Source organism: Elephas maximus, chromosome 5 (genome assembly GCF_024166365.1).
Source record: "Elephas maximus indicus isolate mEleMax1 chromosome 5, mEleMax1 primary haplotype, whole genome shotgun sequence".
Lineage (NCBI taxonomy): Eukaryota > Metazoa > Chordata > Mammalia > Proboscidea > Elephantidae > Elephas > Elephas maximus.
The window spans coordinates 155,885,986-155,905,097 of NC_064823.1; the positions used below are offsets into that span (position 1 = coordinate 155,885,986).

The 19,112-nt window shown below is 43.6% G+C and overlaps 1 protein-coding gene across 1 annotated transcript in view; it reads left to right on the plus strand.

Moving 5' to 3' along the window:
• Positions 1-19,112, plus strand: part of CLNK (cytokine dependent hematopoietic cell linker) — a 128,580-nt gene that overhangs the window by 14,524 nt on the left and 94,944 nt on the right. The window contains exon 3 of the mRNA XM_049885312.1: positions 17,120-17,157. Within this exon, the coding sequence (XP_049741269.1) occupies positions 17,120-17,157 (38 nt within the window). The remainder of the gene's footprint in view (positions 1-17,119; positions 17,158-19,112) is intronic.

Sequence of the window (19,112 nt, forward strand, 5' to 3'; positions counted from 1 at the left end):
TGCTTCCAAAAAGTCACAGCCTTAAAAACCATATGGAGCACGGTTCTACTCTGACACACGTGGAGTTGCCATGAGCTGGAATGGACTCCATGGCAACTAACAGCAACATGTATGTATGTGTGCGTACGTGTATTTATGTATATGTACATATATGTATATGCGATATAGAATACATTTTTAAAGTTGGGATGCTATATGTTCTTATACTGTTTTTATATATTTGTACGTTTAAATGTATACACACATCCTCATAAACACATTTTCACATGAGACTCACAAAAATGTCACCTGGGGTATCGATTTTTATATTCTTCTACACGCATTTTTCTCTTTTCCAAATTCTCTGTAAATATCAGAGGTCTATATTCAGGTCTTGCTTGGTAAAGTAGAGGGTCGGCAAAAAAGAGGAAGACCCTCAGGGAGATCGATTGACACAGTGGCTGCAGCAATGGACTCAAGCGTAGCAATGATTGTGAGGACGGCACGGGACCAGGCAGTGTTTCCTTCTGTTGTGCACAGGGTCACCGTGAGTCGGAGCCGACTTGACAGCACCTAACAACAACAACATATTCAGGTCTATAAAAATACAAAGAGATCGTTTCACTGATAGATCCGCGAGCTGGCCTCTGAGGACTACCTGCGCCACCTGGGCGGTGGGGAACCTCCATGCAGCTGACGCTCACCTGTGCTCTCTTTTCTGCCCTAGGTCATGCCCTCACAACCAGAGAGCCACAGGTGAGTCAGGGGTCCTTCATCATCTAAGTGGTGGACCATCAGCATACACCTGTTAACTGTTCTTCCCATTCTTTTCTGTTTTCCCTTCAGTTAAACTGTTGGGTAGTTCAAAATGACATTAGCTACTTACCGTCTTCCTGCCAGTTGCTCCCTGGGTGCAGCCTCGTGTGTGGCTGACACAGACTTTGGAATCTGGCAGACCAGGTGGGAACCCTGGCCCCCACCTATGAGCTGTGTAACCTCGGATGAAGCACAGATCCCCCTGAGCCTGAGTTCCTTCGTCTGTGAAGTGGGTATAATTCTGCCTAACTGGCAGTGTTGGGGCTACTCATTAAAGTTAGTTCAATTCAACTCTACATAATAGGTTCCTCTCAAAATATGGCTTTAGTAAATGCATGAATCCGAATTCACATTTATGCTCTTTCTGCATTTCTTTTCAGAGCCTAGCTCCTCATACTAGGCGCTTACTTTAAAAAAAAAAAAAAAACACAGTTGCTCTTAATTCCCACTCATGGCGCTCCATGACCCTATGTCTTTCAGAGTAGAACTGTGCTCCAGAGGGTTTCCAATGGCTGTGATCTTTTGGAAGAAAACTGTCAGATCTTTCTTCCAAGGTGCCTTTCAGTTAGTAGCTCTCTTAGTTATCTAGTGCCGCTATAACAGAAATACCACAAGTAGATGGCTTTAACAAAGAGAAATTTATTTCTTCACAGTGAAGTAGGCTGAAAGTCCAAATTCAAGGCATCAGCTCTAGGGGAAGTCTTTCTCTCTCTGTCGGCTCAAGAGGAAGGTCCTTGCCCTCAATCTTCCCCTGGTTGAGGAGCTTCTCAGGTGCAGGGACCCTGGGTCCAAAGGATGCGCCCTGCTTTCTTGGTGGTATGAGGTCCCCAACTCTCTGCTTGCTTCCCTTTCCTTTTTATCTCTTGAGAGATAAAAGGTGGTGTAGGCCATACCCCATGGAAACTCCGTTTACATTGGATCAGGGATGTGACCTGGGCAAGGGTGCTACAGTCCCACCCTAATCCTCCTTAACATAAAATTACAATCACAAAATGGAGGACAACCACAGAATACTGGGAATCATGGCCTAACCAAGTTAATACACACATTTTGGGGGGGACATAGTTCAGTCCATGACAGTAGCCGAGCAGTTAACTGTTTGCACCACCCAGGGACTCCTAGGTACTTACTAGGAGTAAAGTTTCAGGAAAAGTATATAATATTCATCTTGAAAAGTTATTATTTAAGAGAAAGTTCTCATAGAACTTCCCCAGAAAGCTTGTGGCTACAAATGACAACTGGAATAAAACAGAAACACTGAGAAATAGACAAGAAAAAGTGTTCAGAGAGGTAATAGAATCTTTGGGGAGAGATGTAATCAGCAAATGCATAAAGAGGGTTCATTTTGGAGCACAACGAAACAGACAACCTGTACGGCTGTGAGGAGAACTGGGCAAAATAAAGTCAAAACTGCAAAGTAGGAGTCTAAATCGGAAACAAGCCTCCGGCTCTAAATTCCTCCTGCACAAAACGTTTTTATGAAGCTTCCCTGGCAGGTTCTCACAGAGGCGGGAACCTCTCAAGGTGGTAGTGTTAGTTGCCATCAAGTCAACTTCAACTCATGACCACGCCACGTACAACAGAACAAAACACGGCCTGGCCTTTCACCATTTTCAAGATCACCATTATGCTTGAGTCTCTGCTTGTGGCCGGTGTGTATTTTAAGTGCCTTCCAGCCTAGAGGGCTCATCTTCCAATGCTATATCAGGCATAAGGTTTTCACTGGCTATTTTCAGAAGTAAGATCGCCAGCCCTTTCTTCCTAGTCTTAGTCTGCAGGCTCCACTGAAACCTATCCACCATGGGTGGCATAGCTTCCAGCATCTTAGCAACATGCAAAGCCGCCACAGTGCGACAAACTGACAGACGCGTGGTGGTCTCTCAAGGTAGAAGAGTCCAAATTGTACTGGAGCCTTTGGTCTCAAATGTTCACCCCCTGTCTGCTTGCCAGCTGTCCTTCCCTTCTGCCATCTCCTGCAGTCCTGGAGGGATGGTGCCTGAGACGGACATTTCTAATCTGACATAGTGGCTGGTGAGTTACAATCACGTGGATAAAACAGAGCGGCCAGCTGTATCTACCCGTCTCACTCCCTTTTTCTGTCTTGCTTCCCACCTTGGCTGAGGTGGAGAAAAGCTGATGGGTGGCTATTTCATTAGCAACATTCTAGACACAACCTGGGAAAGGAAAACAAATCAAAAAACTCCCCAAAAATCATTTGAAATACAACTGCCCACAACTGCCCATGTGCACTTGAACCTATACCTTGCCAAAAAAAACTTAGCAAATCGCACCATCCAACGTATACCAAAACCAAAACCAAACCCACTGCCATCAAGTCGATTCCAACTCACAGCGGCCCTATAGGACATAGTAGGACTGCCCCATAGAGTTTGCAGGGAGTGCCTGGTGGATTCCAACTGCCGATCTCTTGGTTAGCAGCCGTAGCACTTAACCACTACACAACCAGGGTTTCCCCAGCGTATACGTACTTGCGTTATTATTGTTGTTGGGTGCTGTGAGGTAGATTCTGACTTATAGCGACCTTAGGTGACAGGGTAGAACTGTCCCATAGAGTTTTCTAGGCTGTACTGTAATCTTTACGGGCGCAGATCACCAGGTCTTTTCTCTCGCAGAGCCGCTGGTGGGTTCGAGCTGCCTACTGTTCAGTTAGCAGCCGAACACTTAGTCATTACACTACCAGGGCTCTGGTACACACTTATCAATCCCTGAAAATGTCCACTAGACAATATCAGAATTGAAATAATTAAGGCTGTGCATGGGAATTTACATTTGAAAAATGTATCACAGTGATATTGACATGTCTGGATACTTAAGTTGTTTGCAGTTGGTTACCATGGAATTAGTTGAAATACGGTGGGCCGTTTATACAAGAGAATACTACACAACCATGAAAAATCATGACGTCAAGCATATTCATTGATGTGCAAGTGTTGCCAGCCAGTTATCAGGTGACAAAGCAAGAAAAAATGTGCCCACGATTATATATGCATAGACTATATTGTGGCTACAATCGTATTTACAGTAGTTGTCTTGAAATGATGACATTATAGTGATTTTTACTTATTATTTTGCTTAACTGTCTCATAATTTTTCTACAGGAGCAGCTATTTTGGTATATTAAAAACAACCTATCAAAAAAATAAATTCTTAAAAAGTTTCTAAAAAGACCCCTGGCCTAGAGAGGACAGACACATATTCCAACTTGGAAAACCTGTCATTGGCTATACCTTCTCAGAGGCTGATACATAGAAAAGCATGCCAGGTTTTTCTATAAAATGAATGCGTGAGTCTTTCTCCTTCCCCTGAATAAAGAATGAAATTGGAGACGACAGCCACCTTCAGCAAGTGGGCCCTTCTGTCCTAGCTCACCTTACACAATGAAAACGTTGATAAAGATATACACTGACTTATTCAATTAAACAGACAAGAAATTTCATTTTGTCCAGGAACACTTGATTTTTTTTTTTTTTAAGTTTTCTAAGGAAGACAGCCTTGATGGTTGATTTTTCCCAATTTTAAGGGGAAAAAAATGACTGATGATGATTACATAGGGAGGGACTGGCAGGTGTGGAGTACATGAGCATCCAGTGCCCCCTGCTGGCCATGCCTCAGCGTTGCCACGCCTGCATGAATGGCGCTGAGGCAGGGACCAGTGAATACTCCTGGTCCTCCGTGATGTCGGCAGAAGCTAATTGAAAAGTTGACGCCAGTGGATCCTGAATTGCTGGGACAGGGTGATTCTCGTAAGCGCGAACTTGGCCTTCAAATCAGTCCAAGGTTGGTAAGCTCAAGGCTTAACTATTGTCTTCAAAATTCAGTGTGTATTATTTTGTATTAGAATGGTTGATGTTAGTTGCTATCAAGATTATCAAAGAAACTACTACCCTGAGATAATCAGTAAACCTGAAACCTTAAACCAAAAACATCCCCTGAAGTCTTCTTTAAACCAAACAATAAACCAAAACCAAACCAAACCCGTTGCCTTAGAGTCGATTCCGACTCACAGTGACCCTACAGGACAGAGCAGACCTGCCCTGTAGAGTTTCCAAGGAGCGCCTGGGGGATCCAAACTGCCGACCTTTTTGGTCAGCAGCCATGACATTTAACCACTATGCCACCAGGGTTACTCAGTGGACAAAGTCTAACCATTGTGCTCCTTCAAAGAACTCTCTCTATGGGATCAAATTGAGAACAGCAACTTGAAAGATTAGATAGGAACCTTAGGGGGCAGCGAGTTTTTGTTAATGGGGGAGGAACAACTCGGAAAAGGAGGGTGAGAATAGTTGCACGATTTGAAGAATGGAATCAGTGTCATTGAATTGTACACGCAGAAATTGTTGAATTGGCGTATGTTCTGCTGTGTATATCCTCAACAACAAAAGAAAATCATTTTTTTAAGAGGGCAGCTAAGAAATAAATAAAAATGAGTATTCTCAGTCTCATGCCGGAGTTTCTGACTTGGTGGCTTGTGGCGAGGCCAAGGGAGTCTTACTTTTAACAAGATAATTCCAATCCAGGTAGTTCCTGGAACATCTGATGAGAAACACTGGCTGAGGCCAGAAAAGTGGCCCTTATCAAGATCATCCCCATGAAAGAACTATCAGTTCTTGAAATAATAGCTCTTTCAGGATATTTCAGTTGAATTCCTGAAGATCACACAAGACCCAAAGATGAGAGGTAACTGCCTTCTGTACTCCCATTCATTCATTCATCCCACCATTCACCCTGTTTGCACTACGTCCTTAATGTGAAGACACTATAACAAGCTATGGGCACAGACTGGTAAAGGGGAACATGGAAACCAAAGGCTCTGGGGACTTAGCTCTTCCAAGGTTTTAATATGGCACTTTCTAGATGAAGAAATTAAGAACTAGAGAAGGGAAGTGAATTTCCACGGATCACTGTCTTAGTTTCCTAGAGCTGCCGTAACAGAAGTACCACAAAGTGGGTGGCTTCAAGAACAGATCTTTATTCTGACCATTCTGGGGGCTGTTTCAAGGCAGCAGCAGGGCCATGCTCTCTCTATTCCATCTGCCCTGGAGAAAGATCCTCCCTTGTCCCTTTCAGCCTCTGTATCCCGGGTGTTTCTTGGTACTTCTTGGCTTAGAGATGGATCTTCTCACTGTGTGTGACTCTATTTCCATGTCTGTCCTCATTTTTTATAAGATGCCACTCAGAGGGCACTCGGACCCACCCTGCTCTGGTATGACCTCCTTTAACTTAACTGGTAACAAAAGAAAACCCCTGTTTCCAAACAAAGTCACATTCACAGGTACAAGGCCTAGGACTTCAGCATATCTTTTGGGGGGACACAATTCAATCCTTAAAAACCACCTAGTAAGAAAATCAAGCCTGTTCTCCAAACTCCCAATAAGCGTTCCCCATGTAACTATTCCTGTGAGTTTGGACTATTAGTGGCTTGGTGTTATCAGTTCATAATCTTCAGATCAGGGGACCAAGGCTCAACAAATAAAAATACAAGATGACTGAGCCAGTCTATCCTCTTCTCCTCTTAACTCCTTCTCCTCCCCCTCCCCTCCTCTTCCTCCTCCTCCTCCCTCTCGCTCTTTCTCTCTCTTATTCTTTCCCTCCCTCCCTCTCTTCCTTCCTCTCCCCAAGAATAATTCATATCATCAAGGCTCATTAGACACCATACTCTTTTACTCAGGGTGTTAAAGAAATTCATTTCTGCCTGTTCATACAGTCGTGGATTGATCTAACACCAAACTGAAGGTGTGCTAAGGCTGAGAACGGATCACAGGAAGGGTTTGAACTACCCTCTTTCTCATCATGCTGAAGGGAAGGTCAGATTTCTGCCCTCAAACACCTTCTAGCTCCTCTAGATAAAAACTCTGCAAGGCAGTCCAGGGAGATGAAGGACACGGGCGCTGAGTCTGGAGTCCAGAATTTGAATCTGGTTCTCACAAAAACAACACGTGCTATGATCTTAGAATGGGAAAAAGTGGAAACAAACCAACACACACTGAGTCCCTAGTTTGTGCCAAGTGTTCTATGAAGGTGTCTGATTTAGCCGTAGGGCACTGATTTGATTATACATACTTTACAGATAAGGTAAACTGAACCCAAAAAAAAAAAAAAATTGAGGAGTTAAATAATTTGGAAAGAAATCACTAGAGCCGGGACTCAAATCCATCATACCACATATGTTGGTGCAGTGGACCAAATACGTTTGGCCTCAGCTTTTTGTTTTTTCTTTTTTAAAATGAGGGAGTCAACCAAAAGATGGTGACCGCTGAATCCTTGAGCCACACAGCTAGAAGGGACACTTGCTTGGAGAGCCCTTGCAAAGGATTGGCATGTGCCTGTCAAGAGAGTTGAACGCTGAAAAGACACACATTTTGTTTTTCAGGCCTCAAAAGTGAAGCATTAAATAATGGAAAAGATACTAATATAGGTCAAAAAGCCATGCCAGAGTCCTGAGTCAAGTGAGAAAAATTTGGACATCAAGTTGGACCTGCAAACCTATGAAACATAGAACACAGCACGTTGTTCGTGAAGCACTGAGCCAGGGAGTTATCTCTTAAACTTCTGAACAACCATTTGGGGATGATGTTATTATTTCCCTTTAACATGTTAACATTAGTTACCTGAGGCTTATAAGTGATGGAGTTTGCCTGAGGCCATGTGTCTAGGAAGTGACAGTCAGGATCTGAACTCTGAACTCTTTCATCCAGCTTCCATGAAATATGTATTGCCTTCCTCACGCCTTTGAGCCGAGGCTCTGCTATGTTACTGTGAGCTCCGAGGCCCTCCTCCGCAAGGTGAAGAAACATGAAAAGGCTACAAGACACTGGGAAAAAAAAGAAAGAAATCATGGGGGCTTAAGCATGATAGAACATCCTGGGTAGCACAAAAGGTTTGCTGTCATCTACTAACCAAAAGGGTGGTGATTCAAACTCACACAGTGGCACCACAGAAGAAAGGCCTGGCAACCTGCTTCCAAAAAGATTACAGCCAAGAAAACCCCATGGAGCACAGTTCTCCTCTGAGTCACATGAAGTCACTGTGAGCTGGAATCGACTTGACAGCAACAGGTAAACATGATACCAAAACTCGTTGCCCTTGAGTCGATTCCAACTCATGGCAACTCCACGTGTTTCAGAGTAGAACTGTGCTCTGTAGGATTTTCTCTTCTGTAATCTTTATGGAAGCAGATTGCCAGGGCTTTGTTCTGCAGCGTCACTGGGTGGGTTTACACTGCCAACCTTCAGTTTAATAGTTATACAGAAACCATTTGTGCCACCTTATGTAAATGAAGTCCAGAGGTGAGCAGCCAAGGCTGATTGGCATCTCTGCTCTGTGAAGTCCTCAGAGACCCTGGCCCTCCTATCTTGTTTCTCCCTCACTTGTATGGCCCCAATCCCACGGCCTCAGGTGGTGATAACTCTGCTCCAGGCAGCAGGATGGGAGGGGGGAAGAAAAAGAAGAGACAAGGACACAACAATTTCTCTTAAGAAAGGTGCTTGGAAGCTATGAACTGGTTTTCCATCTAGATTCTGTTGACCAAAACTTGGACTCATGGCCACATGTAGCTACGGGGAAGACTCAGACATGCAGGATTTAGTCTAGTTGGGCAAGTACGAGCTAGACATCAGCGTTTGGTACCTGGGAAGAGAGGGAAAATGGACATGGGTGACACACAGCTGGCTGTGCCATGGAGTGGTTAGTGATGGGTAGTTGAGATTCACTGACTTCTCTCTTTTATGAGTAGCTCTAGCTGGCAGCTTCTGGAGTCAGAGCCAACCCTACTCCCTCACCCCTAGACACACACACCTCCTCTAGTGTCTGAAATGAAAACAGAAGCCCATTTTGCTCAGGGATGGAATTATCTGAAAAGCCTGCTAACTGACTTCGCTTCCTAGAGAAACAGAAAGTTCTAAACCTCTGCAGGCTTCCTATTTTTACTTCTCTCATCAGAGAAATGTATTCTCTTCTGGGACCTACTGGGAATTGCTCCAGCCTGTGATTCCCTCCAAATGTGAATATCCCATGGCAACAGCACTTTGGGGCTCATCCAGCTGCCCTGTCGCTGAAAAGGTACTTAATGGGGTCATGGGCAAAGGCACCAGCCGTGTGTCTCCAGGGACTTGGGTTCACACAAGTGTTTACAGATGCAAATAACCTGCCTGTCTCTGTTTTTAACTTAGATTCACCCACTTTCCAGTGGAACGGGAATTTGAGCTTCTAAGCCTGGTTCTCAAGCTTCAGTGTAAATAAATATAACCATGTCATTATTATTTGCCAGAGAGTCGACTTTGACTCATGGTGACCCCAAGTAGTCAGAGTAGAACTGTGCTCCCTAGGATTTTCAATAGCTGGCTTTTCAGTAGATCACGAGGCCTTTCTCAAAGGCACCTCTGAGTGGGTTCGAACCAAAAACATTTCAATTAGTAGCCTAAAGCTTAACTGGTTGCCCCACCCAGGGACTCCAAACAGAACCATAAAACCAAAAACAAACCCGTTGCTGCTGAGTCAATTCTGACTCATAGCAATCCTAGAAGACAGTAGAACTGCCCCACTGGCTTTCCAAGGCTGTAATCTTTACAGAAGCAGGCTGCTACATCTTTCTCCCTTGGAGCGCTTAATCACTGCACGACCACCAAACCAAATCCATTGCCGTTGAGTCAATTCCGACTCATAGCGACCCTATAGGTCAGAGTAGAACTGCCCTGTAGGATCTCAAGAAGCGGCTGTTGGATTCAAACTGCTGAGTTTTTGGTTAGCAGCTGAGCCCTTAACCACTGCACCACCAGACTCTGACCTACAAATTTTGTGATTTAACAAAATAAAGCTTATTTCTTGCTCCTTAAATAGAGCCATCCATATACAGCCATCCAACCCTGTTGCCATCAAGTTGATTCTGACTCACAGCGACCCTAGAAGACAGAGTAGACAGCCCCATAGGGTTTCCAAGGAGCAGCTGGTGGATTCAAACTGCAGACCTCTTGGTTAGCAGCCAAGCTCTTAACCACTGTGCCACCAGCAGACTTGAATTCGAGTGGTTTGCACTGGGGCTTAAGTTTTGCTTCATTTCCTTTTATTTATGTATTTTAACACCCAAGATGAGTCTGACACAAATGATTAAGACACCTCAATTTGAGGGTCATTGGCCATCAGTCCTTGTCATCCATGGCTCTGTCTCTATAGACATGAGAAGAAGCCTCCACGTTGATGGCCAAATGGCTGATGTTGCCTTCTGCCTGTCAAGAAGACCCCTGTGCTTCCCATTATGCGTATTAGTCTTCGCTTACCTCTCCTTCCCCACCTAAATAGCTATTTTAAGAGAATGTTGCTTTCCGTAAAAAGAAGTTGCCGTCAGGGGCCTCCAAGAGTCAGTTGCTGTCTAGAGCTTTTGTCTCTTGTGTCTGTGAGTGACAAATGACCCTGCATTCATCAACCCAACAGAGCCGTAACTCTCCCAGAATCACAGTGTGAAAAGCTCCTGAGCAACTTCCTTTATTTTTGTAGAAAATGGCTGTCTCTGAGAAGCCAAACTGTCCTCAGTTCCAGGAAGACTCAGTGGCCTGGAAGGGTTTGGTTGGTGGGGGGCCTGGGGCCCATTGAGAGCAGGTGTCACGCCCATGTTCGCTCACCACAGGAGGAGAGGGGGGTTCTGTCACTAGTTCCCAGTTCTGTGTTGTTTCCACTGCACAACATGCTATATTTGAGAGCCAACTATTCATTTATTGTGCACTTACCATATGCCAGCCTCTGCTATACGCTGGGTTACAGGAGCGGCCAAGAAAAGCCTACACTCTTGTCACTTCCATTTGCTTTGGGAAAGATTCCATAGTCTGTAACTATATAATTTGTTTGCTGGCTTACTTGCTTCCTGCATGTTAACAACAATTGCTGTCAAGTCAATTCTGACTCATGGTGACCCCATGCATATCAGTAGAACTGTGCTCCATACGGTTTTCAATGGTTAAGAATCTACTTTGGGAAGTAGATCGCCGAGTCTTTCTTCCGAGGCACCTCTGGGTGGATTCAAACCTCTGAACTTTTGATTAGCAGCCAAGAGCTGAACTGTTTACCTCACCCAGCAACTTCTTCCTACATACTGTGGAGACACTAAAAATGGTGTATCAATCAGGGAAGGTTAATAACGACAATGAATATCAAAAGATAAACAAATAAAACCCGTTGCTATCAAGTCGATTCCAACTCATAGCAACTGTATAGGATAGAGTGGAACTGCCCCATAGGATTTCCAAGGAGCAGCTGGTGGATTCAAACTGCCAAGTTTTTGGCCAAGCCCTTAACCACTGTACCACCAGACTCCAACCTACAAATTTTGTGATTTAACAAAATAAAGGTTATTTCTTGCTCACATGACAATCCAATATCAGTTGGAAGGGGATATTGTCCAGTGCACTCATTTGGGATTTGCTCTCCATCCATGCAGTAGCCTTGGGGTCCTCTGTCTTTGACCAGCCCCTGAGGGAAGAGTGAGAGCTTGGAGGGGCAAGCAGGCTGGCCTGAAGTGTAGTCCCTCACAGCTGTCGCTCCCCAGTGGCCATAGTACCACCCCATAGCTGGCCCAGTCCAGGGAAACTTACTCTAGCTTAGCACCCACAGCAAAAGGAAGTGGGGTTTGGTGGGCCCACTGTGCTGTTGCTGCCACACTAGGGGCTTTTGGTAGTGAAGAACAGGCCTGGAAAGGAGCCCTTTAAATTTTCTATGAGGTTGGAGGTCAGGGAAGGCTGCCAGGGGAAGATGACATTTAAGATGCAATCTGAAGGATAAATAGGATCCGGACATAGGCAGAGGCAAGGAAAGAACATTCTGGACAGAATGACAGCGTATGCAAAGTCTCTGAGATAGAAACAGCTTGGAGTACTTGGTGACAGACTGTGAGGAGGCTGATATGGCTGAAGTTCAGAGATGAGAAAGGAACTGGGGCAAGAGGAGGCTGGAGGGGGGGCAGGGGCCAGCTCTGCTGAGCTTTGTAGGCCACAGCAGGGATTTGCACTGTATTTCCTGTGCAAGGAATCCCTGGGTGGTGCAAAGGGTTAACATGTTCCCTGATAAGCAGAGGTTGAATTCACCAGTCCACCCAGAGGCACCTTGGAAAAAAGGCCTGGTGATCTACTTCCAAAAACAATCAGCCATTGGAATCCCTAAGGAGCACAGTTCTATTCTGACCATGAGTCAGAGTCAATTTGACAGCTGCTGGTTTAGTTTCTTCTTGGGCAGTGAGTGGCACGAGCTGATTTACAACTTTACAACTGTGCTTATAAAATTATATTTCCAAAATTCTGCATTGATAATAACACAAGTAGGTATTTGGGAAATAAAGAGATAAAAGAAAATTCCTTCCAATTACACCACAAAGAAGTAATCAGATGTTGCCTATTTTTATTTAAGTGTCTGGTGAGTGAGAGAGAAAATAAGTGCTCTAACAATTCAGTGAGATTCACGTGGCCTGTAGTGGTGGCACAAGTGGTTTGCACTTGACCGCTAAACTAAACTGGACAATGAAAAAGGAAGACCAAAGAAGATTGATGCCTTTGAATGACGGTGTTGGCAAAGAATATCGAATATACCAGGGACTGCCAGAAGAACAAAGAAGTATAGCCAGAATGCTCCTTAGAAGCAAGGATAGCAAGACTTCATCTCGCATACTTTGGACATGTTATCAGGAGACACCAGTCTCTGGAGAAGGACATCATGCTTGGTAAAGTAGAGAGTCAATGAAAAAGAGTAAGACCTTCAATGAGATGGATAGACACAGTGGCCACAACAGTTGTGGGGGCTCAAGCATAACAATTATGAGGATGGTGCAGGACTGGGCAGTGTTTCGTTCTGTTGTACATAGGGTTGCTATGAGTCAGAATTGACTTGACAGCACCTAAGAACAAGAATGCTAACCTAAAGTTTGGTGGTTCAAATCCACCCAGCAGCAATGTAGAAGAAAGGCCTGGAGATCTGCTTCTGTAAAGATTAAAGCCAAGAAAACCTTATGGAGCAATGGAGCAGCTCTACTCTGACACACATGGGGTCACCATGAGTCTGAATTAACTCAACTGCAACAGGTTTTGTTTTTCACTTGTTTGTTTGTTTGAGTGATCAGATAGGGAAGCCCCTGAAGACAGGAAAAGAGGGTCTCAAAGCACACGCAGCATTTGGAAGGCAGGTGGGGAGAGGGAGGGAATTCCAGGCAGGATCAACACCAGCAAAACAGAGGTGTCATGGAGCATATTGGGGAACCCAGGAGAGACTGAGGCTGCAACAATGGTGAGAGAAGAGACCCCTCCACTCTTTATGGGCATGTCAATATAAAGACCACACTCAAGAAGGCCAGGGTCTTAAGGTGAAATTGTATTACACTGTGGAGCTGCATTCCTGGATCAGGAAAACCACTGCAGATCCCCAGTAATTCTGTGCTCATTTGCTCTTTCCAAGCCAGCTGGTCTGTAATGGGTGACCTTATTAACTTTACTCAATTTGTAAGAAAGTACAAATCGCTGCTCCGGAGATCTGGAAAATGTGTTTCTCTTCCAGTGATCTCAGTGGGGGAGTAAGTGGGGCTGGGTCTGGAAGGTGCCATTAGTGCCCCAGGGTAGTCGGGGCTGCTGGCCCAAGGACCAGGACAAGCTGGGCCTGGTGGCAGGTGCAGACAGGGTTCACTCCTCTCAGCTCATTATTTCAGGGAGATTAGCTATAGTTAACACTTCCTCCATGTGGTGGTCTTTGGCAAACTCCAGGCCATTGTGTTTTCACTGAGGCAAATGTCTGTTAATTGCACATTTAAAAAACAAAAATGGTTGCCATGGAGTAGATTCAGACTCATGGTGACTCCATGTGTGTCAGAGTAGAACTCTGCTGCACAGGATTTTTAGGGCTGTGATCTTTCAGAAATCAATCTCCAGGACCTTCAAGCATCTATGGGTGGACTCGAGCCTCCAATCTACTGGTTAGTAGCCAAATGCTTAATCATTTGTGCCACTCAAACCAACCATCCAACCCATTGCCATCGAGTCGATTCTGACTCATAGCGACTCTATAGAACAGAGTAAAACTGCCCTGTAGGGTTTCTAAGGAGCAACTGGTGGATTTGAACTGCCAACCTTTTGGTTAGCAGCCAAGTTCTTAACCACTGTGTCTCCTTAATTAACACATTAAAACCTACACCTGTTGCCATTAAGTCAATTCCAACGCATAGCAACCCTACAGGACAGAGTAGAACTGCCCCATAGGGTTTCCAAGGCTGTAATCTTTATGAAAGCAGACTGCCAGATCTTTCTCCTGTAGAGCAGCTGGTGTTTTCGAACCACTGACCTTTCCACTTAGCAGCCGAGTGCTTTAACCACTGCACTACCAGGGCTCCTTTAATTCACACATTACACCCAACAAATGAATTGGGCATGCTAACAAAAATCAATAACTATTTCATATTTTGGTATTGTGTTAGTTTCCTGGGGCGGCCCTAACAAAATATCACAAACTAGGCGGCTCGTAAGAACAAAGATTTTTTGGCTGACAGGGATCTGGAAAACAAAAGGTCTGAATTCAGGAATTAGTTGTGTTGATTCCTCCTGAGGGCTGTGCGACAGAACTGTCTCGTGTCTCTCTCCCAGCTTCTGGTGACTCCCAACAATCCGACGCATTCCTTGGCTTGTAGATGTATCCTACATGGTTGTCTTCCCTCTGTGTGTGTCTTACACGGCCGTCTTCCCTCTGTGTGTATCTTACATGGCCGTCTTCCCTCTGTGTGTGTCTTTCCATGGCCGTCTTCCCTCTGTGTACATCTTACACGGCTGTCTTCCCTCTGTGTGTGTCTTTACAGGGCCGTCTTCCCTCTGTGTGTGTCTTTACAGGGCCGTCTTCCCTCTATGTGTGTCTTTACATGGCTCTCTTTCCTGTGTGTGTGTCTTTCTGTATCCTCTTTTACAAGGACAGCATTCATATTGGATTAGAATTCATCCTATTCCAGTAAGCCCACCCACCGTTGTCGACTCTGACTCATGGCAACCCCATAGGGTTTCCAAGGCTGGAAATCTCTACAGAAGCAGACTGCCACATCTTTCTCCCATGGAGCCACTGGTGGTTTCAAACCACCAACCTTTTGATTAGCAGTCAATGGCTTTAACCACTGCACCACCAGGGCTACTCCAGTACAAAAAAAAAAAAATCCCAGTGCCAGCGAGTCGATTCCAACTCATAGCAACTCCAGTATGGCCTCATGTTAATCTAACTGATAACATCTTCCAAGACTCTATTTCCAAAGAAGGTCAAGTTCACAGATACCAGAGGTTAGGACTTCAACATATCTTTTTCAGAGATACAGTTCAATCCATTATAGGCATGATAAGGGAATTCAAGATGAGATAACAAAAGTTTAGAAAAATAATGAAGCCAGGGCAAGATGTAGAAATACCTATCACACAATGGCCCTGTAGGGTACCTGGAAGCAGGCTAGAAATTTTCCCTGAAATTCCTAGCCAGAAGAAGGAGGGCAATATGATCTCTTATGGCATTTGTGTTTTCTATAAAATTGAAGCACATGGCTTTTGGTCCTGAGACTTGGAAGAAACTCCCCTTGTATGCAGGCGGTCCCCGACTTATGATGTATTTGAGTTACTGTGAACTGCACTTAACGACTATCTGATGTTTGTTTTTGTTTTTTTAATATTTATCTTAGTAATATGTACTACATAATGTTGCAGTATGTAATTTGCTGCTGTCTTCATACCTGTAAGTTTATATTTAATGTTTCCAACACCCAAGGACAAATAAAGGTCAGACTTATAAAGATAATGATAACAAAAGTGAATAAAACTAATAAAATGAAAACTAGAAAAAAAAAGTGAGGTATTCACCTTAAGTCAGAACCGACTTACAACAGGGTTGTCAAAATGGAATCCTGTCTTAAGTTGGGGACTCCTTGTATGTAAGTAAAAAGAATGCGATAAAGAAAAGTTTCTGTTTATAACACTCTCAATGCACACTAAGAGGATAAAACTAAAATGCAACTTAGAAAAATCAAGCCATATGGAACCAAAATACCTGCAGGTCAAAGAAGCAGTTCATTGACAGTTTTGCATAATCTAAGGGTAAAATTTAAAACACAGAACTCTGAACGGGTTGCATGATCTTCGGGCAGTCTTTCATAAAGCAAGTCCAGATGAGGGGGTTGAGGAGAAACTGCCACTGAATGACATTCATTCAACGAGCATCTTCCAAAAACTCGTTTGTGCAATAAGGAGCCCTATGCCTAGAGATACGGGTAGATGAGTGAAGAGACATGACCCCTGCTCTCAGAATACTTAGTGTCTATTCAAGGGAACATGGAGTCCCTGGGTGGCACAGACGGTTAAGAGCTTGGCTATTAATCGAAAGCTTGGAGGCTCGAGTTCCCCAGAGGCATCTTGGGACGAAGTCCTGGCAACCCACTTCCAAAAGATGACAGCCATTGAAAACTCTATGGAGTGCGGTCCTACTCAGACACACACAGGCTGCCATGAGTCAGCAACTGGTTTGTTATTTGTTTTTTATTTATTCAGGGTACAGAGGTATGGACAGATTATTGCAAAGATAATATAATAAAAAAAATAGGGAAGGGAAAATAAACCTTCATAAGCTGAGGTGCTGCTGAGTCAAGACTTCAGGTGCATTCGATGTGGCGTAGCCTACTATCATGCTTCTTTTTCAGTGAGAATTTTATCGTGCTGTCGGAGCCCTGGTGGTGCAGTGGTTAAAAACTTGGCTGCCAAACAAAAGGTCAGCAGTTTATATCCACCAGCCGCTCCTTGGAAACTCTATGGGACAGTTCTACTCTGTCCTACAGGGTTGTTATGAGTTGGAATCAACTCGACGGCAATGGGCTTAGTTTTTTTGGTTGTAGGAAGAATAAGGAGCCCTGGTGGCCCAGTGGTTAAAGCGATCCACTGCTAACCAAAAGGTCAGCAGTTGGAAACCACCAGTGGCTCCATGGGAGAAAGACGCAGCAGCCTTGGAAACCCTGTGGAGACACTATGAGTCAGAATCAACGCAACCACAGTGGGTATAGGAAGAACAAGACTGCTTCTCTCCGTGGTCACAGTGGTTATATGGTTTGAATTTTATTTTCTTTCCTCCTTTTCCATTGTCTGTCTTTGCAAGAGCAGCATGAAGAGCAGGAAATAAGCACTTTAGCTTTGAAAAATTACAGTCAAAAAAAGTTAATGGAAATGAGCTCAAGATTCCTGGAGAAAAACAAAAGCTCAATCTTTTCAGTGTTGTGAGCTACCACAACGATTGCTGTGTAACATTTTGTTCTTTTGTTGTTGTTGTTTGGCAGATCAGTGTCAGACTGTTGATGAGCCTCTTCCCAGCTATGTAAGTCTAATGCATCCTTAACCTATTTTGAAGTCTCTGGTATTTATAATGTGTGTGTCTTTTTAAGATACTCGGTAGAATGCAAAAAAAAAAAAAAAAAAAAAAAAAATTTCCAAGTGATATACTTTCCTAGGAGGAAAAAACCTATTTTAACTATTGGATATAAAACTGCATTTCAATCCTCATCTATAAAATGGAGATAAAAATCAATTCAGATGGTCATTGTGAAGACTGAATAAAGTGAAAATACCAACACACGTTATTGGCAAGCATGCTATGAAAAGTATACTTTCTGGAAAGCAATTTCATAATATTAACTAAGAGATACAAAATGTCCATTTTTCTGGCTCAACAATTCTACATTTGGTAATCTAAGGAACTAACCTTAATTTTGGGCTAGTGGTTAATTCCTTCATGACCATTGTAATATACTGTTGCCCACCCATATTTTCCACCTCTCAGGTTCATTGGGAAGCAGTTTTCCCACTGAGAGTGCATGCTGCTGCAAGGCCGGGGCCTTTAGGACTATTTGAAATTTAAAAAAACAGGCATGTGCTACAAATTACTGTTTCTACAGGGTGTTTTATGAGCTGTGTGCATTTTGGGTAGGAGAAAGAGAAATGTTTCTTTGGGACACCATATGTCCCTCTGGACTCTAGGGATGTCCAGGATAAATTTAGTGGGACACCATGTGTCCCTCAGGACTCAGAGGGTAGGATTGTTGGAGGGGGAAAAAAATCTATACTACCTACCAAAAATTCAGCAACACTCGATGATTCAGCATACTTCCATTAATGAAAACTCATGGTATCAACAAAAAATCCAAAGCAGAAAATAATTGGATCTCACTTGTCTAACCCAAGGTGACAAAGATTTTACTCCAAGTTTTCTTCTACGAGTTTTACAATTTTAGCTCTTATATTTAGGCCTTTAATCCATTTTGAGTTAATTTTTGTATATGGTGAAAGGAAGCAGTCCCACTTCAATCTTTTGCCTGTGGACATCCAGCTGTTCCAGCACCATTTATTAAAAAAACAATTATTTTTTCATTCAGTTGTCCTGGCAATCATGTCAAAAGTCAATTGACCATAAATCTAAGGGTTTATTTCTTTTCCATTGATCTATACGTCTATCATCATGTTAGTACGATAATCAGTCGGAAACCAAACAACATGTTGCACTGAGTAAATCTGCTGCAAAAAACCTCTTTAAAATGTTGAAAAGCAAAGATGTCACTTTAAGGACTAAGGTGCGCCTGACCCAAGTCATGCTGTTTTCAATTGCCTCATATGCATGCAAAAACTGGACAATGGATAAGGAAGACTGAAGAAAAATTGACACCTTTGAGTTGTGGTGTTGGCAAAGAATATTGGCTATACCATGGACTGCCAAAAGAATGAGCAAATCTGTCTTGGAAGAAGCACAACCAGAATGCTCCTTAGAAGCAAGGATGATGAGACTTCGTCTCACACACTTTGGACATGTTATCAGGTGGGACCAGTCCCTGGAGAATGGCATCATGCTTGGTAAAGTAGAGGATCAGTGGAAAAGAGGAAGACCCTCAACGAGATGGATTGACACAGTGGCTGCAACAATGGGCTCAAGCATAACAATAATTGTGAGGATGATGCAGGACCAGGCAGTGTTTCATTCTGTTGTATATAGGGTCACTATGAGTCATAACTGACGGCATCTAACAACAATAACAACGTGTCAGTACTACACTATCTTGATTCCTGCAGCTGTGTAGTAAGTTTTGAAATTGGAAAATGTGAGTCTCTCAACTTTGTTCTTTCTTTTCAAGATTGTGTTGTCTATTCTGAGTCCCTTGCATTTCTATAAAGATTTTAGGATCAGATTGTCAATTTCTGAAAAAAAATTTAGCTGGGATTTTGATAGTGATTGTATTGAATTTGTAGATGAGTCTGAGAGGATTAACAGTGTAACAATTTTCA